Below are 22783 nucleotides of genomic sequence, written 5' to 3'. Positions count from 1 at the left end.
TGTTATCCAATGACATGTTCAAGCACAAATAAAGAAAAAAAAAGTGGTTTGGAAAAAAATGTGGAATTTGGAACACCCACAGTTCAGCCAAGATGTTATTGAATCAAGGAGCAGGTCTGAAAAGACAATTGAGGAGCAGAAGTAGGTTATTTGGATGTGTGTAATTCAATCATGGCTGATCCAGGTTTTGGCATCAATTAGTCATGTTTAATCCATTATCCTCTCTTTAATCCAAATCCCTTGGTCAGTTTGGTTGATGGGGTAACAGTGGACCAGGTCTTACATCTGAGGAAATAAATGTGAATCTTCAGGAATCAGATGAGGATAATATTGATACTGCCATTTCACCGGTTTGGAAATGTGATGCAAATAAAATTAGTCGATAAAACACTTACAGCAGATTGTCACAAACATTTATACTCTATTTGTCTCTCTCCAATTACATTAAATTGACCGGGAAGCTACCTTGTTATTGATGAAATGCAGACTAGTTCTTTGTGATGTCTCATCAACAGATTTCACTGTACTGCAGGTGGAGCAAGAAGCTAATCCAAGTCTCAACCCTGAACAGCATAATTTCAGTTGTGTTCATGAAAGTGGTGACATGGAAAAAGCAAATCAGACTTATCACCTATCACATGAGGAATTTGCTTTGTTCAGCCAAGCACCAATTTCTGCAAATGGAAAAGTTGATGAAAGGAACCATACAGGAAATGGAGCAGATCAGGGCAAGACACTCGTAGCTAAGTCAACGAGCCACTCACCAAATTTGCTGAAAGATCACAATAAATTAATGTGTGAGCAAAAGTTTTCTGAAAGAGTCATAACATTTTTTGGAGAAAAGGCCAAAGATGCTAAGGTGAAAGAAAATGTCAGCTTTTCTGTGCACGGTGGCAATGCAGTCAAGAAACGAAAGGTAAGCATTCCATAATGCTTTTCTCATGTCATTGTGTGAGATTTTCAATGAGTTTGTGTAGCACAGCTGAAGTAATCAAAGAGACATGAACATACAGTTAGCCATGTATCAATCTACAGTGTGAGACTGTATTCTAAATCGATCACTAGTTTAACAATCATTGGATGAATGATGGATGACTTTGACTCCAATTTGATTGGATTTGCACTTAAAGCCAAAACTATCAGACCCTAAACTAAGGTAGTCTGTCTTTAATATTAAAAATACAATTTAGACATATAAGATAATCAGACAGTTAGGGTGGACAGTGAGAGCCTTTTTCTTGGATGGTGATGGCTAGCATGAGGGGACATGGCTTTAAATTGAGGAGTGATAGATATAGGACAGATGTCAAAGGTAGTTTCTTTATTCAGAGTGTAGTAAGGGCGTGAAACACATTGCCTGTAATAGTAGTAGACTCGCCAACTTTAAGGGCATTTAAATGGTCATTGGATAGGTATATGGACGAGAATGGAATAGTGTAGGTTAGGTGGACTTCAGATTGATTTCACAGGTCGGCGCAACACCAGGGGCTAAGGGCCTGTACTGCGCTGGAATGTTCAATGTTCTAAATCATTTGTATTCCTGATGAATGATTATGGAAAGTTTAAAATTTTGTTTATTATGTAACACACAATACATATTAAGCATGCTGACATTCTTCTTCACTTGCTTCAATAGTTTAACCCTACTCTCTTCTATACGCTTTCTCATGTTAAGCATTTTGTGGTAATTTGAGTACACACCAGTATGAATTAGGAACAGAAATGGGCCATTTGAGCCCTCAAGTCCGCTCCATCATTCAATAAGATTACGGCTGATCGAATTGCTGCTTGTTTCTGCAAACTTTTCAACCAGTTACTCAGCAAGATCACATCTCTGTTAAAAATATCAGTGAGCTCTGCTTTCAACATCTTTTTTTAAGACTGAGTTCCAGAAAAATATTTGACTTCCAGAAAAATATTCTTCTCATCTCTGTTTTAAATGTATAATACCTTATTAATTCACAGGGACCTATAGTTTCTGATTCTCCTACAAGAGGAAACAGCCTTTCTGCACCACCCTGTTAAGGTCCCTCAGGATCTTCTAAGTTTCAATCAAGTTGTCTCTTTCCAGGCTCCAATGGATACTAGCTTAACCAGCCCAGTTTGTCTTCCTACAAATAAAGCTCACCTTCCATGAATTAGTCTTGTCACAATTCATTGTGGAAAATCATATTCGAACCCACTTCTTCCAGGGTCATCACAGAAGTTAAAGATTTAATCAAATTACTCAAGTCTCCAGTTTAGCAGCTTGTAGGGCTGTCTAGTAGGAAACACTGATCAGGTCTCTGTACTTAACACAAACTATCATTAATTACAAATAAATCTATTTAACCACAAGCAAACAAAAATATGAATTGTCAACATATAATTTTACTAGCTGAAACTAATCCCCTTCAAAATCTCTCTCACAGACTGACAAACATGAATGTTCTGGGTTGACGGAAAGAAATACTATGGAAACGTACTTCAATAGCACCAGTCTACAGGATTTGATGAGATCCCTATTGCTTTTAAAATACTTTTTGGTCTCTGAGCATATTCTTTCCAGGTTTTTTCCCCGAAATTTGCATACGACATGGTGGTTGGTACACTATTTGTATAGTCCTTCAGTCACTGGAGGTACTTAATTGGGTGAATAATTCAGATTATGAATTTGAAAATCAGTAACTCTTTCGGTCTCATCCCCTCAGTTGATTGTCGCTGAAGCTCTTATTTTAGTTGTATTGTGTGTGCTTATGGAGATTTTGTTTCCTTTATGGCAAAGACGCGATCATCATCTAAATCGAAAGCCAGAAGGCGCAAGCAGCGTAATGTAGAACTTGTCAAAAAGAATTTGCAGATACATAATCCAGACATAAAAACATCAGAGCATGAAGAAACCAGGCAGAGTACAAGGTAAGCAGTGACACAATTAACTTGAGTGCAAATATTTGCTGGTTATAATTGTCACATCTTACCTGCAACACGTTATTTGACTATTATATAATGATGGTCAAGATTCTAACACTTTCCATTTATGATTTCAGTACTCGACCTCTCCCTGACATTAATCCCATCTTTATGTCTGTCTCATGCAGTCCTATAGTCTGGTAAAACTATGTTGACATTACCTTTAAACATGCACAACAGTTGTTTGTTGAATGTCGTTAGCATGGCCTCAATTACATTACTCACTGAACATTTCATGAGGCCTGGAACTGTCGAGAAAATGCTATTTTGCTAACCATTTCTGCATATCAATGTCTGTCCAATTTAGTTTGCATGCCATTATCCATTAAATTCATTATTCAGTGCAGCCTGTAGGTGGGAGCATTGCTGTATACCAAGCTCAGCATTCATGGTGCCTCTATATTTTGATGTGTAAGAGCAATAGGACACATGATTTCTACAGATGCGCACATTGTCTGGAATGTTTCTTTGGAATGTTTTCAAACTAATTGAAATGTGGACACATTATTAAGTGATTTAAAGTTTCTTTTCTCCCTCTTTTTTTCAGAATGATTTGGATGTCTGATGAAGAGATAGAACGACGGAAGAATTTGTACCTTCGACTCGTTTCACACCATATAAACAATGGTCAAAGGATTCAAGGTAACTTATGAAAATCTGAAATAAGGTCTGAATTCAAGAAATGCTTTGGAGTTTTGAATCATTTTCTATTATGTGAACTATAAATGCTACAACATTGAAGAGAGAAAAAAATCCAGAGGGCACAGAAAAATTTGCTTACTTCTATTTGTAAAGTCACCTTGGTTTGTAATTAATTTAAACTGTGTCGGAAAAAGGTTTCTTTACAGATAGTGACATCAAACACATTCTGTGTAATTTGGTTTAGTTTCATTGCACAGAAGAGTAAGTCCAATTCTTTTGAAATATTGTCCACGTACATTTATCTCCTGTGTTCTGTTTTCCTTTTCCTGTGAGCTTTTTTGGACTTTCTAGTTCTTTTAAAATGTAACATGGCCAAAGTACATCTTGAACAGAACATTAGCAGTTTGGTGAATTGAGGGAATCTCAATCTCTGCCCCAGTATCTAAATGAAATGGAACAATTATTGTTTAAATTCAGGGGTCTAAGCAGGTGCATAGCAACAGTCCACTGTGGAGTTGGACTTTTGTTTTGGAGAATGATCAGCCAGATGGTATGGTCCACTCGTCAGAATTTAGGGAGCTTATTACAAAATAGCAATCGAGAACTGAAACATAATCTTTGGATTACTCACAATCTCAAGCATAAGCAAGTACTGAAATGGGAAGATAAAACAATGAATGCGTGGCTGGAAAGATGATACAGAAGGGAATGCCTTAGACACTGCATTGGCTTTTGAGGGTGTAGGTTGCCACTACAAACTGGATGGTTTCATCCAAACAGAGCTGGGACCAAGTTCCTGTGGGCCATTATGCCAGTACTACTGGAGAGGTTTTAAGCAAACTCAGCAGAGGTGTTTTGCAGGGCTGGAAAAGGAAAATGTCCCAGAGAGTTGAAGGACAGAATCTAGTTGTCTTGAGCTAAGGAATAAAAATTGTACAATTAAATTGCTTGGTGTAGTCGATTGGCTATCAGCCAGTGCGATAGATTAGAGAAATAAACCTGCAAAGAATGTGCAAACATTATAGATAATTATTATTTAGTGCATACATTTGGAAACCTGTTTGACCATGTTGAAGTTCCAAAGTCTGATAATTTAAATTGTTTTCTTGACAATTAAACAGTTCTTATGCAATGTCTTGCTTTCTGTTGACAGTCAGCAATTCCCCACTGTCCAGTCCTGTTTAACATGAAACAGCTGCAACTTAATACTCTCACTCTCCCCACTTGCATCTACTGCTGCGTTATGAAGCTGTTTGGTTTGGAAGCATAAGGAAGAAAATGATGAACAGATCTGTGATAGGAACAATGGAATAGGTTTTGGCAATGTAGCTCTCCAACAATTCAAGCAGCACTTGCCAGTACAGAACCTGAAATCGCTGAAAAAGAGACACAAACTCAGATCTTTTCATATTGCACTCGATAGGACTAGGATGAGCTTTGAAAGGGATGATATTTTCTCATCGGCCTGTTCAGAGATGTTATTACAGCCCTCTGGAACAGGTGAGATTTGAACCCCGGACTCTTGGCCCGAGGTAAGAACACCACCACTACCACTTGAGCCCCTAATATCAATTCATACGACTTGAGAGGAGGGTGTTAATTGATTGGATCATGATGAGCATGGAGATGCAGCTGGATCTGTGAACTGTCAATTTTAGTTAACTGATTAACCTCAAAATAGGCAGGTTGACTTTGTCAGGATGTTGTCCTACAGTATCACAGAAGTGGTATAGTGCAAAATAAAGCTATTCATCCCAGCCTATCTTTGCTGGCCGACTAACCTTTTTAGCATAATGCAAGTCTCCTACTTTTTCCTGTAACATTTCCAATTAATAACCCAATTTCCTCTTGATTGCCTGAATTGAACCTGCCTCCTCCACCACATCTCCAGACAGTACATTCCAGACCGTAACTAGGCCCTGAGTGAAAGCATTCTTTCTCACCTCTCATTTGCTTCATTTGAAAATGTCTTCAAAACTGTTTCCTCCAGTTCTTGATCCATTTATGAATGAAAACAGTTTCTGTCTACGAGCTCTTCCCACACCCCTCATGAAGTTGAAAACTATCGTAATTGAATTAATTCACCTCTGAAAGCTTCCCTGTATACTCTGCAATGCATTCACATCCTTCCTACAGTGTGATTTGAGACTATACACAAAGCTCCAGCTGAGGCTGAACAAGTCTCTTAAATAAGTTTATCATAATCTCCCTCCTTTCGTACACTCGGTCTCTATGGAGTCTAGAATGCCATGTGCTTTATTAACAAATCCTGAAGAGGAGTTCCACCCGAAAAGTCAACTTCTCCACCTTCTGATGCTGCTTGAGACTGTTCTTCCAGCCTCCTGCCTGTCTTTGTCTTATTAACAGATTTCCCTTCTGATCCTACCACTTTTTTAAATTAATTCTGTACATGTGTACACAGGTTTCTGGGCTCCTGCACACTTATTCTAATAGTTCTGCTAGTTTATACCGTCTCTACATGTTCTTTGTATTAAAGCACATCGCCTTACAGTTTGCCTTAAACTTTGTCACCAATCCACCCATTCCACCAGTATGTCAATGACCTTTTGAAGTTTATACTGTCCTTCCCCTCACTGTTTACAGTTCTCCTACGTTTTATGTCATCCACAGGTTTTGAAATTGTTCCCTGCACACAAGTCTCGATCATAAATGTATATGAGGCAAAGCAAGGATTTCAATACTGACCCCTGGGAAACTTGCTGCAAACCATGTTCTAACCTGAAACATATTAATCAACCTTTACACTGCTTCCTATCCCTCAGATAATTTTGTATACACATTGCTACTGTCCTCCTATTCCATGACCTATAAGATTCCTTAAGCCTATTTGTGGCATCATAGAAAATATCTTTTGGACATCTGCTTACGCCACATCAACATTTTTTTCCAGTTTTCTATGAGACTATTAATTCTATCACAAATAATTGTTTCTTAAAGTTTCCCCAGCACGAAAGTTAAACTGACTGATCTATAATTGCTGGGCCAATTTTTAAAAAATACTTTCTCAAACAAAGGCATAATCTTTGCAATTCTCCAATCCTTTAACATCAGCCCCAAATCCAGAGATGAGAAAAAGAATATTACCACTTCTTCTGCAATTTCCACTCATTTCGTTCAGTATCATTGATTGATTGCATCTCATCTGGTTCTCATCAAGTCTAAGTACCTGACAGCTTATCCAATACCTGGAGCTTATTGATTTTAAACCTTTTCTAGTGACTGAGTTTCCTCCTCTGTCACCATGACCTGTGTAGTATTTGCCTCATGGGTAAAGACCAATGCAAAGTATTCGTTCAAAATCTCTGCAATGCCTCCTACCTCCAATAGTGAACCCCTTTTTCAGTCCTAATCACTCTACTCTTCCTCTTACCTTTGATCTACTTATAGAAGGCTTTGGGATTTCCTTTTATATTAGCCTTTTTAAAATATAATCTCTCTTTTTGCTTTTTGTATTTGCTTTTTCTCCTGAACCTTTTTTTATTAGGCTTGGTTCTCAACTGCATTTACTGCCAGATATCTGTCATAAACACACTTTTTTTTTTCTTAATTTCTATAACCTTTGTCACTTGAAAGTCTAGATTTGTTTGTCCTACATTTCCCAATTGACAGATGTAACTTGACAATACCAAAACCATCTCCTCTTTGAAGGTAGCCCATTGTTCAGCAGGGCTTGGCAGAGTCCTCTGTATGAATATATGTAGCTTTTATGACTTACAAATTATACGAATAGAGAGCCCCATTTCACTTTCAGGATAAATCTTAGCATAGTCTGAATGACTAAATGTTGTCTAATAGCAGAATCACATCTGGCACTGGGCCCTAGCTTCTGAGTTTTGCATAGGCTGGTTGAGCACAAATCAGCATGTTGCCTACTGCAGACAGTCTGAGGCAGTTGGGTGTGGTCTGTCAGTCATTCATTGAGATATTTGGCCCACATGCCTGAGGCTGTGTGTGGTGACATTATACACTTTTCACTGTACTCCTGTACTTCTGTACTTGACAATAAAATCTAAATCTTAAAATCTAAAATCATACCTTGCATCACCATCCCTTCTTACCCCACCCCTCCCTCTCTGGGTGCTCTGTAGCCATTCAATAAAATCCTTGACCTTGCCACCAGGCATCAATATAACATCCTAGGTTTGTATATGTGACCCCAGAAATGCCAGTCTGCTCCCTTAACTATTGAACAGCTATCATTACTCTTTCAGTCGTTTTTGTGAATCTCTTGTGCACCTGAACAGCTGAGATGCCATAAACTTAGTAATTCTTGATGAAGGGCTTATGCCCAAAACATTGATTCTCCTGCTCCTCGGATGCTGCCTGACCTGCTGGGTTTCCCAGCAACACACACTCGACTAGTGTTTACCTTCCCCAAATGAACCAAGTACTGGTTGGAGAATTAGATGTACTCAGTACTCCTGCACTACTCCTCCTTGCAGACTTTTAAGTTGTGAAATGACTACATCTATAAAAGTGTTATCAATAAAGCTCCAGACTTTAGGTATATGTGCAGTGATGGCCGATTGTGCTCAAAATCCTAAACCCTACCTTGAGGTACTGCAATTCCTATGCTGCTTAAGTCAGTTTTAACTGGGAACACAAGAAATGTCCTGGGATTGCCAAATTTCACAGCAGTGCATCTGTAAAGCCAGAATTTCCCTGGCATTCTTCTACCTAGAAGAAAACAAAACTTTTATTTTGAAAAGACCAGCCAGCTACTCACTCCTTTTCTAATGGCATCCTCTTAAGTTTAGGGATGTTCATTTAAATGTTTTACTCACCCTAGTTATCTTTCAAAAATATTTTATCTCCTCTTTATATTAATGCCCAACTTTGGGGAAAGGGAAAAAGCTGCTCTACTCACCAGCCAATCAACTCATGTGAGTTTAATTTTTACTTTTTTTTTCAAAATTGAGCTTACTCCACCTTATGCTGCTGTTGTCTCTAACCAGGTCTGTGCTGCCCTCCCACCCACTCACCTTTCTTATCCTCCACTGCTGTCTTCGGGTCTGTGCCCTTTACCCACTCGCGCAAACTCTAATCCTCCACTGTTGTCTGCAGTCAGGTCTGCACTCCTGAGTAACATATTGGCTAAGCAAAATGAGCATAGATTGCAACAGAGGGGTGAAAAGGTTTAAATATCTGATGAAGATCATCTGATTATGTTTAGTATTTTGCACAACTTGATCATAGCGCACATCTGTAATAATACAGAGGAACCTCGATTCGAGTGGGGAGTATTTCGTTTGGTTAATTGAATTCCAGGTAACATAGTTAGCCAAGCACCGGGACCTTGAGGTCTTGTTCAGACAATCCACAATTCGGTTAATCAAATGCTGGATAATCGAGGTTCCTCTATATTCAGATTTTATCATCTGGATTGTTCTAATTGGTTTGATTTTGTGGACAGAGTCCAGACACACAGCAAGGTACATGGGGTGTGTAGAAAATTGAAGCGGGTGGCAGCCATGTCCTGGGTGAGGTGACGTTTTTTGTGTGGCATAAGTAGGTAGGCTGTGGTGGATAGATTTGGGATCTATATATTTACTGCAACAGTACTTTGTTTGCTGGCATATCAAAATAAGCAAGCAACAGAATTCTGAATGAACTGAGACTGAACAAAGTTTTTTTTTAAACAGCCTTGTATTTATTTGACTGTAGGCATTCTTTGGAACACTTCTGTAAATTTAAATTAATGAGGTAAGATCTGGTGCCTTTAAGGATGCAACTTACTCTTAACTAGAGAATGGAATATTCACCAGCTTGACTGTTTTGACTTTTCTTTTACCACCTTCAGCTCGTAATGAGGCTAGTTCTCTGTTTATATGGATCTTATCCCACATAATATTTGAGTGGGGTGAAATTGTGACTGTTCCAACCCTCTCAGCTGATCATTTTAAATGCAGTAAGGCATCTTGGGGAAACATTTCATGCTTAAACATGTGTATGTAGAAGACAGAGTATGGTAGTGGAGGAGAAAGTGAGGTCTGCAGATGCTGGAGATCAAAGTTGAAACTTTATTGCTGGAACAGCACAGCAGGTCAGGCAGCATCCAGGGAACAGGAGATTCGACGTTTCGGGCACAGGCCCTTCTTCAGGAATCTATGGTAGTGGAGGGTTGTTTTTCAGACTGGAGGCCTGTGACCAGTGGAGTGCCACAAGGATCGGTGCTGGGTCCTCTACTTTTTGTCATTTACATAAATGATTTGGATGTGAGCATAAGAGGTACAGTAAGTAAGTTTTCAGATGACATCAAAATTGGAGGTGTAGTGGATAGCGAAGAAGGTTACCTCAGATTATAACAGGATCTTGACCAGATGGGCCAATGGGCTGAGAAGTAGCAGATGGAGTTTAATTCAGATAAATGCGAGGTGCTGCATTTTCGGAAAGCAAATCTTAGCAGGACTTGCACACTTAATGGTAAGGTCCTAGAGAGTGTTGCTGAACAAAGAGACTTTGGAGTGCAGGTTCATAACTCCTTGAAAGTGGAGTCGCAGGTTGATAGGATAGTGAAGAAGGCGTTTGGTATGCTTTCCTTTATTGATCAGAGTATTGAGTACAGGAATTGGGAGGTCATGTTGCGGCTGTATAGGACATTGGTTAGGCCACTGTTGGAATATAGGCTGAACAGGGTCTAGATAAGAGTGGTGCTGGAAAAGCACAGCAGTTCAGGCAGCATCCGAGGAGCAGTAAGATCGACGTTTCGGGCAAAAGCCCTTCATCATTACAAATGTTTCATGCCAGAACTAGCTGAAAAGCTTTGGGAAAAGGAGATTAGCAGTAAAGATAGTTGAGGAAAAATGGCAGACATTTAAGAAAATATTTCATAGCTGATAGATGTATCCAGTGAGAAAGAAGATTTCTGGAGAGGAGATAGCCAATCAGAGTTAACCAGGGAAGTTTCAGGTAGGATCAAGTTGAAAGAAAAAATATACAATGTGACAAAGATTGGTGGTATGTCAGAGGATTGGGAAAATTTAAAAAACAAACAAAATATAACCCAAAAAACAATGAAGATATCTTTTGAGTGTAAACTTGCAAGGAATATCAAGACAGGTGGCAACTTATTTAAATATACTAAAAATAAAGAGTGTGACCAAAGTTAACAAAGACCCCTTAGAGAACGAGGCTGGGGACATAATATTGGGGAACCAAGAAATGGTAGAGAACACGAATAAATACTTTGCATCAAATCTTCATGGTAGAAGACACTAATACTATTCAAAATTACTAAATAATTAATGAGTAAGAAGGAAAGAAAATAAGTACAATGACTATTACTTGAGAAAAAATGCTAGGGAAACTACTGGGCAAAAGACCAATAAGTTCCTTGTGCCTGATGGGATAAATTCTAGGATATTAGAAGAAATAGCTATAGAGATAGTAGACGCACTGGTAGTAATCTTCCCAGAATCCTTAGATTCTGGAAAAGCCCTAGAGGATTGGAAAACTGCCAGTGTCACACTTTTTTATTTAAAAAGAGGAGACAAATACTATAGCTCAGTTAGCTTAACATCAGTTATTGGGAAAATGCTAGAGTCTAATATAAAGTATAATATCAGTTCACCTAGAAATATCTTTTTTACAAATAATTTCATCAAGCAGAGTCAGCATGGCTTCATTATTTCCACTATGTCTCCATTTACTAAATCACTCTTTAATTTAACTCTCTATAATGTGACTTGTTTGTAACCTCCATGTATACTTCCAGTTAATATTTTGTCTTTCATTAACCCCTCTGTCAGGTAAATAGTATCATCAGCCAGCATTAGTCCCTGGCTTTCTCCAGTGTCTCAATATCTTTGTTTGTTTACCTCTTTGAACCAAAGCACAAGGAAATACCTCCCCTTTTGAAATAAATAAAATACTCAGAACCTCCAGTAGTCTAATTTTCCTTATCAATTTTGAAGAAGAATTTCCAACCAATTTTCCCTTCAAAGTACGTTCCAAGGAACTATCTTCTGTCTGTACTGCTACCTCAGTTTTATTACCTACATCCTTTCCTGATGCCTCCCTTTTTTTGAAGATTCCTTAAACATTTCTGCACTTGCGATCTACCTTGCATTTAACTTTGGTATGTCTAGTCTTCTTATATGTCACGTTATTTATATCAGTTTTTAGTTCCTGTCTTTATTACTTTGGTGACCTTCTGTCTCTTTTCAAAAAAAAATATCTCTTTCATCCACAGATTTTCTATTCATCTAATTTCCTTGTAGATTTCCATGTGACCATCAGCCATCTGTATTTGTCTGTGCTTATAAACTTATGCTTGAAGCTTATCAATTAAATTTTTGCACTACAAGAGGAACAGTTAATCTGACATTTATGGAGTTTGGATGGGACAAAAGCACTGTGGGATCAGTGGCTTAGATCTCTCAGGTCAGGGGAAAAAATTGAGAATGGTCTTGGAAAAATTAAGGTCCAATCATTTCTCAGCCACTTTCTGCCCAACTCCCTTCTAAAATGAGGGTAAGATACTTTTTGACTCCATCTTAATCATTTTCGGTATTAGGTGCTGATTCTTTGTTGGATCAAATCACTCATTGGAATCAGTACCATCATCCAAGATGCTATCTCCTCCTTCCTTATTATCTGTAAGAGTTTCTTTGGCAAACTCATGTTCTCTCAGTTTCCCATTTCTTTGGAGTTCAAGTTTTTTTTTTTACAAAATAATTCCATTACTCTCTTCTTTCTCTTCACTTTTCATCTTTATCTGTTTTCTTTTTGCTCAATTTCTATTACCCAATTTTCTTCTAACTCAAGTCTTTTCATTTCAAACTATCTCAGCTAATTCTGGCTGTGGCATTCCAATTTTACGTTTCCTTTTGACCAATTCTAAATATCTAATAATTATTTAAAACATTTCTTCCTTGTGAGATCCTGCTTTTACTTCCACTTTCAATTTATCTGCTAACTCCCACGGTTTAGTTTTTGTCAAAGATTTCAAATAATCTACCATTATATTTTACACTACAAGAAAACACTGAGCAATACTTAAATTTTATGCAATAGACTTTACCACATTGCAGCCATTTTATGATCAGAACCACCAGCATAGCTGTTACTTTATAAAGAAAGACATAGATACTTCTTAAATCCAATTTAAATCCTGCAAGATTGCTGAAGATTGTTCCTAGCTGATGTTATTACTAGACAAACCAGATTGAAGGCTGAAATCTGGTTTGAAAATCATATTTTATTTTTGTTTTACTGGGTGGTCTTTCACTGAAGCAAAAGCATGCAATGCTGCAGATCTGAATTTAACTACAAAAAAGAAGTTTATTACACAAAAGAAAAGATACAATAGAATAAACCAAGCTTTTTTCCATATGATTAAATGTGAAAGATTTCAAAACACAAAAGTAAACAATGTAATTCTATCTATCCTAACACCATCAGTACTCAATCACCGGAGATAGCCCCTTCTTTTTCATATTGATAGGTTTGATTTAACTGTTTATTTTAATTCTCAGTCTTGAGATTTTGATAGCTTCTTCCCTGATTTGTCACACAACTAAGCTTAGACTTTCTTAGCTTCAAGTAATCCCTTTATGGTTCTAACCACCACTGTAGGTCTTGATCCTTCACAATAAAACCCTGAAATTGAGGTAACCTATTTCTTAACAATTCAAAATTAATTTCTTTCCCTAGGAGAACCTGTTCCTAACATTGAACTACAATCAGGGCCTCTGCAAACTGAAACAAAAAGCTTCCCAAACTATGTGTTATTCCCTTAGCAAAAAGAAACACAGAACCTTCTAAACTGAAAGCAAGCTAATGCTCCTCGATGTTTATTCTATCCACTCCTAAAGCTCTGCCAATGAAAATAAATTTGCATTATCATGCCAGGGACTCCCTCTCTCTCAGTTTTTTTAAACAAATTCATGGCTTCAGAAATACTGAAAAGTTAGTCATTAATTCTGCTCTATAAATACAGGCCTAAATCCACATGCCACTAGTTCAAAATCCAAACATAAAAATTAATTATGTTAATATATATGCATAAACTGCACATAGAGTCACAGAGTCATAGAGAGCCATGGAGATGTACAGCACGGAAACAGATCCTTCTGTCCAGTCCGTCCATGTCTACCAGATATCCCAATGTAATCTAGTCTCGCCTTCCAGCACCCAGCTCATATCCCTCCAAACCCTTCCTATTCATATACCCATTTAAATGTTGCAATTGTACCAGCCTCCATCACTTCCTCTGGCAGCTCATTCCATACACATACTACCCGCTGTGTGAAAAAGTTGCCCCTTGGGTCTCTTTTATATCTTTCCCCTCTCACCCTAAACCTATGCCCTCTAGTTCTGGACTCCCCGACCCCAGGGAAAAGACATTGTCTATTTATCCTATCCATGCCCCACAAAATTTTGTAAACCTCTATAAACCTCTGACGCTCCACGGAAAACAGTCCCAGCCTGTTCAGCCTATATAGGTAAAAACAATGACTGCAGATGCTGGAAACTAGATTCTAGATTAGAGTGGTGCTGGAAAAGCGCAGCAGTTCAGGCAGCATCTGAGGAGCAGTAAAATCGACATTTCGGGCAAAAGCCCTTCATCAGGAATACAGCAATATCATAACTCCTTGAAAGTATACAGCCCTGTATGGATTTGTAATACACATGTTTACTATTTAATTTGGGATTTGTCCACCAAATGAGGCAGTGATGCTGAGTCAGCCTTTTCATGATCTACAAAATTTAAGCATCATAATCTACTGCAAACATTATACAGTAGGACTGAATTGATTGAAATTTAAGGGACATGGGGTTCACAGGCCACAGTTTGGACACTCCTGGTTTAATCAGAGACTGTCCAGTGTAATCAATTTTCTGTGAATGCTTGTAATACAAAACAACTTGTACAAAAATTAAAGTCTCCATGTCAGAGTGCAGCATGTTGAAATTTAAAAACTGAATATTTTACCAATGTGCTCTTTAAATGTATTATTTTGCAGGTCCAATGCAAGAGTTGCTGTGCCTCATGGATCAGGTGGCTGATAGAGAATACAGAAATTATTCAAGTACTTGGCAGCACCCATCAGATCTCACAACTAGGTAAACCCAAAAATAAAAAGTGTTTTTTTTTCCCCTTTTTAATTTTTGTTCCGTGTTTGCTCCTGGCTCACTGCTTTGTTTGCCAGTTAATTTAATAAAGCTTTCATTAAATGAGTTATTGAGTTGGAACATTACAAAATTCTAAGTGACCTCCCATTCCTGGGACAAGACACATTGGCCACTCTTCTCTCCAGTAATGGATTGTAATGTTGCAGAGTGTAGTTTCTAAGCTGGAAAAGCCAGAAGCAATTATTTTCCTACAAGTCTAAACTTTATAGCATTAATGGAAACCTGGCAACAAACTGGACAAGAGTGAGAAAATAAACTTACTTGGGATAAAGTATGTTTTGGATTGATGGCATCTTTTGTGCATTGTACATATCAATAATTTAGATGCTGACTTGGAAGGGCTGCTGTCAAAGTTTGTAGTTCCTGCTAAAATTGGTAATGTATTTCAATCTTTAAAAGACCAAAAGGGTATTGATTTAAATTGGGTGAATTGTTGAAAATGTTACAAATGGAATTCAATTTCAGTAATCATGAGTTGATACATTTTGTTGGGAAAAAAAACCCGAAGTTCATTCAGAATGGATGGGTTTTGACAGTACTGAATGTAAGTGCAAAAAGGATTGGCGTTTCAGGACATTTAAAACCCTCATCTCAGGGCTACAAGAAAATCTGGTGAAAAAATTGACTTTATCACTAGGGATAGAATATAAAAACCTAAGAAGAGGTGATGTGCCTGCTTAAACTTTAAATAACACTGCAGTAGAGATGTTTCTTATTGGTTTCCACATTGCTGAAAAGATATTGGAGTTTTTTCAATGCCTCTACTTTTTTATAAAACTAAGGATCCCATCTGCTTTTTGAACAGTTTTATTTACTTTCTATGACTCTTAACCAATCCTGGACACCTGTAGATTTTTTAAATCTTGGGTTTTTTTTGTTCTCTTGTGTTGCTCTATACTTTAGCTATTAAATAGCATAACAATAGTGAATATTGAGGAATGAAAGAAATGAAAGAAGAAACAGAGACTGGCAACCTGAAAGGAGAGATGTTGAGATGGGTCAATATCACATTTTTCAGTTTATACACCAAAGTCTGTAAAATTTGGAGTGATCGCTTTTCAATTCAAGTATTCCTACACAAGTCATTGTTTCATTCCAAAGAAAACTCAAAACTGACTTGTACTTGGAAAAATTATTTTATGACTTGTTGCATGTTTCTTACAGTGAATGATGTGCAGCAGGATTTGTTTTAACATTACAACACTTTTCTTCTTCTCAGAAATTACTGTAGGAGGAATGCAAGTTCATTCTGCAAGCTTAATCTCTACGAATGGGCCAACAGCAATGGGCGGTTTTGCCGTTTCAGTGGAACGCCAGATCACTTTAGGTGCAGTCCTGTACTTTAGTCACAGAATGCACTGTCAGAATCAGTTGTGCTCTTCTGACATATTACAACATTTGAAGGTTCATTTTGTGCGGGTTAGACGTCTGAATTACTGTTGGGATATTTGAGTGTGTATATAGTCCATTACAACAAAGTCTTCTGCTTGTGAGAGAAATTTCTTAGTGGAGGTTTTCATTTTTGCTGGAAAATGCTACTGAATATCTGGAAGAGGTTGGTGGAGGTATCTTTGTTCAATAAGAGTTGGAAAAGATTACATGTCTTTCTTAGATTATGCTTGGAGCAGACAATGCTATTGGTCTCTAAAATAGTTTCATTGACAGCATAAAATCATACAAAAAACAGTAAACATGATTTGTTGTCATTTTATTCTTGTGGTCGATTGCACAATCATGAAATTAAATATTTAATTTGTGCCTGCCAAAATTCAGTAGCCAGTGAGAAATGTTACACTTTCAGTGGTCATGGCTGTAATACAGGACTGTACTCTGAAATTATTCTGTAAACTTGCAGACTCTGAAGTCAATTATTAATGTTTCTAACTGGAAATGCTTCATTTTAGAAATTTAATCCAACTCCTGAGTATTGAGAAGCAGAGCTTTAGTTTGATTTGTTTTTATTCTGCAGACTTGGAAGTTTTTTTTTGCAGCCATTTGAAATAAATAACTAGCAATGGAGTGTAATTAATTTTGGTTCTTTAGTAGTTTAGCTTTTTTTTACTATTAAATATTATAGAGAGGAAACTGTTGCAACAAAGTTTTCTGTCTGCCTTTGAAACTAGAAGTTCAAAAATTAAAATGGAGATTTCATCCATATATCTTTATTTCTGTTTGAGATAAAACGCTAGAAGTACAAGTTATATTTAGTGACTTTTTAAATTTCACACAGTAATAATTAAAGGAAAATTATTCCAAACTGCAACGAGCTGAAACCCCTGGCCTTCCATGTCTTGCTGTCAGTGTCAAGTAACAATCAATAATATTAATCATATAGGTACCAGACATGCATTGAAAATGAATATGATTTTGAAGATATTCTTGAACCTGATGGTGTGTACTAGTGTTGGTATATTACATAACTGATTTACTCTACAGTAAAACAAACTTTGCAGATGTGCTCAATTTACATCCAAGCTCCAGTAGGAAAACGTAGTTGTTCAGCAAAGCATATTCATGCCTTTTTTGGAATTCTATCAGGCATTTTTTGATCTTGAATTGTCAAAAGTGTTTAATTTGTTCTTTAATAGGCTATTAAATCCTTTTGTATTTCCACATTAAGCACTTTAACTAACTACAACTAATTGATCCCCTCACTTATTACTACAGAGTTTAAATGGTATGCAATTAATGTGAATGATGCTTGCTGTTAATGTAATAGTTTACCTGTGTTATATATTTGTTCAGTCATCTCAAAGCTATTTTGTGTGATAAGTTTCTTTTCTTTCTATATTCATCTATTCAGTTCATATTTTTAATACAACTGTTGCATTGATGTGATGTGGTTTTGCTTCATGTTAACACAAAGATTATGATGTAATGTCTCGGTTAGGTTCAATCTGTTTCAGACTGTCAAATGGTATTGAACTAATATGCATTTACTCGGGTATAATTCAGGTCATTGGAGACACTACTGCGAATCAAACCAGATTCAAAATGCGTATTAGCATAACAGCATTTTAAGTGTAAGCATGCCTGTCATATCAATTATTAAATAGCCTCAATATTGCATTATCATATTGTACAATTGGAAATTGCATCATGTTAACTTACAAGATTTACAATGGTACCCACAAAGTATTGGTGTAATATATTTGGATGATGCAGTAATAGTGATACATTACTGAACCCGACATTTGAGGAATGAATTGCATGTCTGATTGTTGCATCCCACAGGCTCATGATAACTGAATCTATGTCCTGCTTCCCAAATCCAAATCAGCCTCTTTTGATATTTTAGCTTACCAGAGTTCACTTTCTTGATAGTTTTATCTGGATGAGGAATTTCCTCCCTCAGCAAGTGGATGAGTCTTTGCCTCCTAAGCAGTAGCATTGCAGAGAGGGCAATAAGGAACAGGTTTGTGGTAATATCTATGTAGGCAGGCCATTTTAGTCACACATGCCAAATGGTTATGATGAAAGAAAGGGATAGGATCACCAGATTTTGCAAAACCATCTAATAATGCAATGCGTGTAAACTACTGATCTTCTGAATTGCATGTAAATAACAAGTAAATTTGTGTTTAATGAGTGTGCCTGAGGTCTCCTATAGTTCTGCTTTATAGGTTGCCCCTTATTGTGCCAAAGCAGCCTGGTTCCCACAAGCAGATTGAGGATTCTAGTCTGAAATGGAATGTTATGGTCTTCACTTAACAGCTACTTATTGCTTAATAGTTTAAACTGTTGAGGAAATGTTTTCATGACTAGAAATTCTAAATCAGCTTCCAAAAACCATTTGGTTGCCTGAATCCCTCAGGCTATTGAAAGCAAAATTGCATCTCATTGAAAACACCATTTGACCAACAGAACATGTCATGATGAAAAGTTGTATCATTGAGGTCTTCCATTACCGTAAAGTTCTCTTTTGTCATTATTGTAGATTTGTGCTACAAAAGTCAATTAAAAACTTATTTCTACCATTTACTAGCTATGTATTTTTTAACTTTGTTTATTGACATTTCTCTGGTTATGCTCAATACATTTTGCAATAAGTTCAGTCTGACAGATTGTATATGTGGGTACTGCTGGTGTGCTATCCTTTTCATTTATGAAAATGCACAATGCTAAGAAATTCTTACTACTTGTGATATTTTATGTAAGCAGCAGTATAACCAAGACTGTACTATTTCTAAATGATTGGGTTGCTTTTATCAATAAAAAGAAAGGAGTAAGTGCATAAATGTGAGATTGCAACTTCTTCCAAAGGCAGTTGTAGGAAAACTGTCATGATAATGGGTTTCTTGCACTGAAGTACTGCAACCTCGTGTCAGTGCACTTTGTGAAATTTCTTCTTCACCCGGTTGATGGAGAAGGAGTACTATAAATGTAATGGCAATTCTTCATAAGATCATGGTCACAGACAATGCTTCTGTGAATGCAAATTTTAGTTTTATTCCCATTCTTTCTCCAGATGAAGTTAGTGCCATGAAACTGTTGTTGCAATTAGAAACCCTTCAGTTCTAACTAATGCTTCGGTTCCTCATGCACATGATTTGGTTATTTGTCTATTTTTTGGGATCTTGCTGTGTGCAATGTGGATGTCATCTTTACACTTCAAAAATACTTCATCAATTTTAAAGTAGTTCCTTCCTGACTAGAATTTTGAAAATCACTTTTGCTCCTTTGTATTACAATTAACATTAGCAGATGTTATATGCAGGTAGTTTGAAACATTTAGTATGTAATGCAAATGACATGTTCACTCTGTTTTAAGTTGAATTAGAATTCTGTGTAGTAAATCATTATCAAGCAGATTGGTGTTGCTAAAATAAATCCCTTATGAAATATCACATCAGTAGTAATCACATCATTACTCTGTTCATTTGAGAGATGTTTTATAATCGAGGGGTGACTAACAAACCTGTCAGTTTTGGAAGAGGTGTTTTAACACTCTTGCTGTTTTGTATCCTATATTTTACACATCCTCAAATTACATTGACAACATAAATCCCAATCTATTAAAGAAGCAGCAACTCATATACTTGAGTTAAAATGCTTAATTATAATAATGAATTTTAACTAGAGGGAGGATATATTTCATTTCATGATATCTAAAAAATCTAAATAGATTCTCCACAATTTAGTATCATAATTTTTATTTTCAAAATATGTTCATACATTTGTAGAATTTTACATTATGTACAATCGTTAGTAAAAATGTAAAATATTTCAATTCACATACAGAATGTAATCATGCTAGCCCTCTGAGAGTTCATAACTTATAATATGTTTGCAAATTGCTCAATTTTGTTTTGTTAATTAAATTCATGTTTGGATTTTCTTGACCTTCATGCCAATATTTTTACATTTACAAAAGGATCAAATATCAATGCATCTTCAAAATGGAAGCATATAACACAGCAATAAATTATCTATGCATCAAGCTTAGGTACTTAATTTTCCATCTCCAGAATCTGTCAAACGATCTCAGACATTGAAGTACAGAAGGAGGTTATTCCCGACACCGACTCAAATGATCAACAACCTTCTTCAATCATACCTTTCAACACTCTTCCTCATTCAGTGTTTTCATGATTATTTTATTCAACACTCAAAATGTGATTGAATCAGCTTTATTGTCCGTTGCTTGTGCAATGTACTTAGCCCTTATTCTAATAACCCCTGGGTTATTTAATTACGTTCTTGCTTCTTGTACTGATCCTAGATTTGTATCCACATGTAATTGTTTCACTTTCCAATGGAACTAACCACTGTATTCTTAAAGCATTTAATGATTTTAAATATTTATATTAGCTAGCCTCTCAATTTCAGTTGCAAGCCTCATTTTTCAATTTTGCCATAGATATCTTTGTCATTCCTGGTCAACTAATGTTGTATATTTTCATGGCTGCAGTATTTTTCAATAATCAGTGCTTAAAACTGCAATGTTCCAATTATTGTCTAACCAGCACTGTTTATGGATTCCTCTTTGCCACTTGCTGTTGTATTCTGCGCTCCTTTATATAATTGAGATTTCATATTTCTTTATCTGATCCTTTTAAAAATCTGCACCCTAGATTTCTTTGTTCCAGTTCTAGTGACAATAGTACTGAAAGATGACTAGGTTTAGGGAAAATGTTAATTATGGTCTGTCTTTGTGTGTCTGCCCCCACTCAATTCAAAACATTAACTCTGCTTTCTCTTCTCAGATGCCAGACCTGCTGAGTTTTGCCAGCAATTCCTATTTTTGTTTTAGATCTTCAACATCTGCAGTTCCTTTTGTTTTCTTGTTTTGTATTTTTATTAGTTTACCATAACACTCGAGCAAATTTTGATGTTCCCTCCATGCCCCTGTCAAGTTCATTTATGTAATGGGCGCAAAATATGTTCTGTTGGGAATGTATATAGATTATGTACACCTAGTTAATGCTTGACAGTCCAAAAAACGCATGCACTTATTCCTTGTCCAGTGACCCTTCCTCAGGACTGCTCTTAGGAAAGGTCACCGGACCTGAAACATTAACTCTGACTTCTCCTCACAGTTGCTGCCAGACCTGCTGACCCTTTCCAGCAATTTCTGCTTTTGTTTCGGATTTACAGCATCCGCAGTTCTTTCAGTTCTTTTTTTATTCCTCTTTTTGTCCTGTAGTTTGCCTCGACCTATGTTATTGCTTTGCTTTGAATCAAATAGCCCTACTCCTTAGTCTCCTACTTGGTGCTTTCTGAAGCATATTTTGAAATTTTTAATATCCAGTAAATAGACTTTTCCTTATTTGGAAACCTTTGCTTTTCCTCTTTTGTTCTTTAACAGTTTTTCTATAACCAATATGTGATTGATTGGTCTACAATTAGCTGGCTACTCTTTCTTCTCCCCTTTAAAAACATAATGAAGTATTTGCTTCTCAACAAATTTTGTACAATTTCTCTTGCCAAAGCATTTTGAAAATCATATTTAGTAAGTGCTGTTTTCTCAGCAACGTCTTTTACATAATAGGATTGAACAGCCTAGACTTCTATGATCCTTGAGGCATATTAATCCTCTTAATGGTCTCCTTAGTTACTTATAGTGCCAAAAGTATTTATTCAGCATCTTTTATTCTGCAAAGTTGGCACCTTCATTCCACAGAGACACTGCACTTCGGTTTTGCTTTGAGATACTCACAAAAACCCTTATCACTTTGTTTACATTTAAACATAGTCCTGCTTAATTCATCTTTGCTTCTCATTGTTATTATCTTTAATGATCCAAAGATATCTGAACATCAGCCAACTCTTATTGCAGATGGTTCCGATGTTCTGTTTGTGCCCAACTCATTTTACATTTAAATATTTCTCACTAGTTTACAGTGAAGTGTGAATTAAATTTATTTGAGGAAAAACAATTTGATCTTGTTTTCAAATGCTTTTTAAAATTTTGTATCAGATGTGTTTGTAATCTACCTCCTGAACCATATATGTGTGAATATCTTGTATTACAGAATACTTAGCATCATTTCACTAATGGAGCATTGCCACGTAGAATCATGACTTGCAACTTTATTGCTGTTTCTTCATTGACCAGGATTTTGACCAAGCAACAATGATGTGGGTGTACCAACACCAAGTGGTTGAAGTAGTCATCTCACCACCACCTTTTTCAAAGGCAATTAGGGATGGGATAAGTGCTGGTTTTGTCAGTGACACCATCAGATAAATCACTTTTCTTTGAAAATCATAATGCTAACGTAGTAATCCTCTTTTAGAGTTCTTGGAAACATCCTCAGTTGCTTTGACTCTGCTGCTTTAATTTTTACTAAATGAAGAGCTGAAATTCCAATATTTTAGCAAATCTGGCAGCAACTGCCATTGTCAGAGGGCAATAGGTTTGCTGTCCAATGAGGGGTGAGATCAAGAAGGTGGGATCTTCATGATAACCTCAGGTATGGTCTTGGTGTCACTCTGCATTGCAAACCAGCCATCCAGCCAGCTGAGCTAACCAACTCCCACTATAAAACTAAAAACTTCAGTGTAAGCAATCACAAGGGGATTTCTTAACCAT

General features: G+C 36.7%; 1 protein-coding gene across 2 annotated transcripts; it reads left to right on the top strand.

Annotated features, from left to right (window-relative positions):
• Window positions 1-181: 181 nt before the first annotated feature.
• s100pbp (S100P binding protein) lies at window positions 182-19336 on the top strand. 2 transcript variants are annotated; one of them, XR_015752147.1, is made up of 6 exons: window positions 182-916; window positions 2765-2895; window positions 3497-3591; window positions 4745-5123; window positions 14580-14679; window positions 15968-16005. XR_015752147.1 is itself a non-coding variant. In XM_043717636.2 (5 exons), the coding sequence occupies exons 1-5, from the start codon at window positions 476-478 to the stop codon at window positions 16092-16094; spliced, it is 894 nt and encodes a 297-aa protein (XP_043573571.2). In that variant the 5' UTR covers window positions 182-475; the 3' UTR covers window positions 16095-19336. The 2 variants fall into 2 exon arrangements, 1 of the variants encoding a protein (XP_043573571.2); XM_043717636.2 differs by lacking the exon at window positions 4745-5123 and having other exon boundaries at window positions 15968-19336.
• Window positions 19337-22783: the final 3447 nt, after the last annotated feature.

Source organism: Chiloscyllium plagiosum, unplaced genomic scaffold (assembly GCF_037043375.1).
Source record: "Chiloscyllium plagiosum isolate Xiang-an unplaced genomic scaffold, Cpla_swu_hap1 HiC_scaffold_30, whole genome shotgun sequence".
NCBI lineage: Eukaryota > Metazoa > Chordata > Chondrichthyes > Orectolobiformes > Hemiscylliidae > Chiloscyllium > Chiloscyllium plagiosum.
This window is presented reverse-complemented; position numbering and strand designations above follow the sequence as displayed.

Excerpts from the sequence above, each read along its gene's own strand:
- s100pbp (XM_043717636.2), top strand. The coding sequence starts at position 476 with ATGAAATGCAGACTAGTTCTTTGTGATGTCTCATCAACAGATTTCACT. Across the intron at positions 2,896-3,496 it reads GAAACCAGGCAGAGTACAAG|AATGATTTGGATGTCTGATG; the intron begins GTAAGCAGTGAC and ends TCTTTTTTTCAG. Across the intron at positions 3,592-14,579 it reads CAATGGTCAAAGGATTCAAG|GTCCAATGCAAGAGTTGCTG; the intron begins GTAACTTATGAA and ends ATTATTTTGCAG.